Raw genomic sequence first — 2,006 nt, forward strand, 5'->3', positions numbered from 1 at the left:
AGGTACAGAATGGCAGCACTCCTGGCTTGCTATGGGAAAAAGAAATAAGACAAACATTAAAAAAAAGTTCTACTAAAAGATATGCAAATTATAAGGTCACACCACCAATGGGAACATATACACTCATGAAAGGAAAGAGCCCATGCTATGTCTAAATATCCTCCTGCTGAGGTGAAGGGGAGAAACATCCAAAGGTGAGCTTTCCCAATCTTACGGCCACTCTAGATCAGTTATCAGCTGACCCTCTGAGAAGGCTGTCTAACTGCTCTGCTGTGAGAGCAGAGCAATGTGCTCTGTACTGACCAGAGGAAAGGCATTCCTGCACTATCCCCTGTGCATTCCACTGCAGGTTGAGTGCTCCTTATATAAAATTCTGGGACCAGAAGTGTTTTGCACTTCAGATTTTTTCTGTTTTTGGAATATCTGCATTATAATTACTGGTTGAGCATTTCTAATTTAAAAATCTAAATTCCAGAATGTTTCAATGAGTATTTCATTTGAGCGCCATGTTGGTGCTCAAAAAGTTTTAGATTTTGGTGGATTTCATATTTCAAATTTTTGGATTATGGATGCTCAACCTGTCCACCTGGAGACCTCGACCAGGATGGAGTTTCAGTACTCTTTCCTCAACCTCTCCCCTCCCCCTACCACGAACCTGCCCAAGACATTCATACAACTTACTTATGTTAATGTCCTGGGAAGAGGTAGAAAAGTCTTGTCAAAGTCACCCTTTCAGTGGTGGGCATCTGTGCCCTACCATCTGGTAGGTCAAATGAAAATTGGACCTGAAACAGAAAGGAAAGCCTGTAGACTTTTTTTCTGTTTTGAGAATCTTCACTTAAGCCAGAAATACTGCAACAAATACAGCAAAATAAATGATAAAAACAAAAAGCATTTGCATCTATAAAAAGTATGCAATATGCATATCTTAGCACTGAATGACCCTCCTCACCACTTTTTAAATCTGCTACTAGATCTGATAGCCATGATGGACACAGGCAAGTTAAAGTCCACTCATTTGCCTTTTCAGGGCAGCAGGGGAGTTACATACACAATTGTGTTATAGAGGTTGTTGGTCATAACAGATTGAATCTGGCTTCCAGATTGGTCATCTCCCAAAGAACTTAGAAACTCCTTTAGAAAGAAGGGTATAATTGGAAGATAAACATGTCCAGATGTTTTCTAAGTTTCCACCTGGAATAGACAAACATCTAGGGAGGAAGAGTGGAAGAAGCATCTAGAGCCCTACCTTTCGGAAAATTTCCACCAGGTGACAGGACCAGGCATGTTGTTGGAAATTCTCAATGAGCTTCATAATAAAAAGAGAGCCCCGTGTAGGATGTCGCCAGGAAACATTATCTGTGAATAAAGCACACTTCAAATTTCAAGATAGGCTCTTGCTTGGATGTGGAGAGGAAGCCCTAGTATTATATTCCCACTCCAGCTGAGACATGCTATTGAATTTACCACATTTTCTATATACTGTTGCCATTTTTCAGTGAACGTGTTCAAAGTTCAACGAGTATATTTTTACCAACATAGTTCGTGAGTTCAAGAACCTGTAGATTTAGTAGAGAGTAAGAGCAAGGCAGAATGGAGTAGAGGGGAGTGATTCAGCCTTGAGGAAAAAATACCTAATTTGCAACTATGGGTGGTACTTACTGACTATGATTAAAGTTAATTATGCACTCTGAAATACAAGAGCCTCAACTATACAGAGGAAGGTAATAATTTCTGAGGATTAGATATAAGGCACCACAAGTTTCTGGATAATAGAGCATATATAACACCCTATATACTGGGTAATTATATTAAAAACTTTTCAATTTGTCTACTTCATGAATAATTTTAATGAAAATTAAATAATATTGACTATGAGATATTTATACAAAGAAAATGTTAACTAAATATAAAAATAGAACAAACGGAACAAAAGTTCAAATCTAGGAAGGGTTCATGAGGGAATAATCACATCCTATTGGAGGACAAAAAATTCTTATGGAGAA

General features: G+C 38.2%; 1 protein-coding gene across 1 annotated transcript in view; it reads right to left on the bottom strand.

The window, feature by feature from the left end:
- The window catches only part of CASP1 (caspase 1, apoptosis-related cysteine peptidase), a 33,108-nt gene continuing 31,102 nt past the window's right edge, over nucleotides 1-2,006 (bottom strand). The window contains exons 8-10 of the mRNA XM_012659118.1: nucleotides 1,250-1,359; nucleotides 682-785; nucleotides 1-29 (exon numbers count right to left, since the gene is read on the bottom strand). Of these exons, the coding sequence (XP_012514572.1) occupies nucleotides 687-785; nucleotides 1,250-1,359 (209 nt within the window). The 3' untranslated portion in view covers nucleotides 1-29; nucleotides 682-686. The remainder of the gene's footprint in view (nucleotides 30-681; nucleotides 786-1,249; nucleotides 1,360-2,006) is intronic.

The sequence above is a fragment of the Propithecus coquereli genome, unplaced genomic scaffold (genome assembly GCF_000956105.1).
Source record: "Propithecus coquereli isolate 6110/MARCELLA unplaced genomic scaffold, Pcoq_1.0 Scaffold6, whole genome shotgun sequence".
Classification (NCBI taxonomy): domain Eukaryota; kingdom Metazoa; phylum Chordata; class Mammalia; order Primates; family Indriidae; genus Propithecus; species Propithecus coquereli.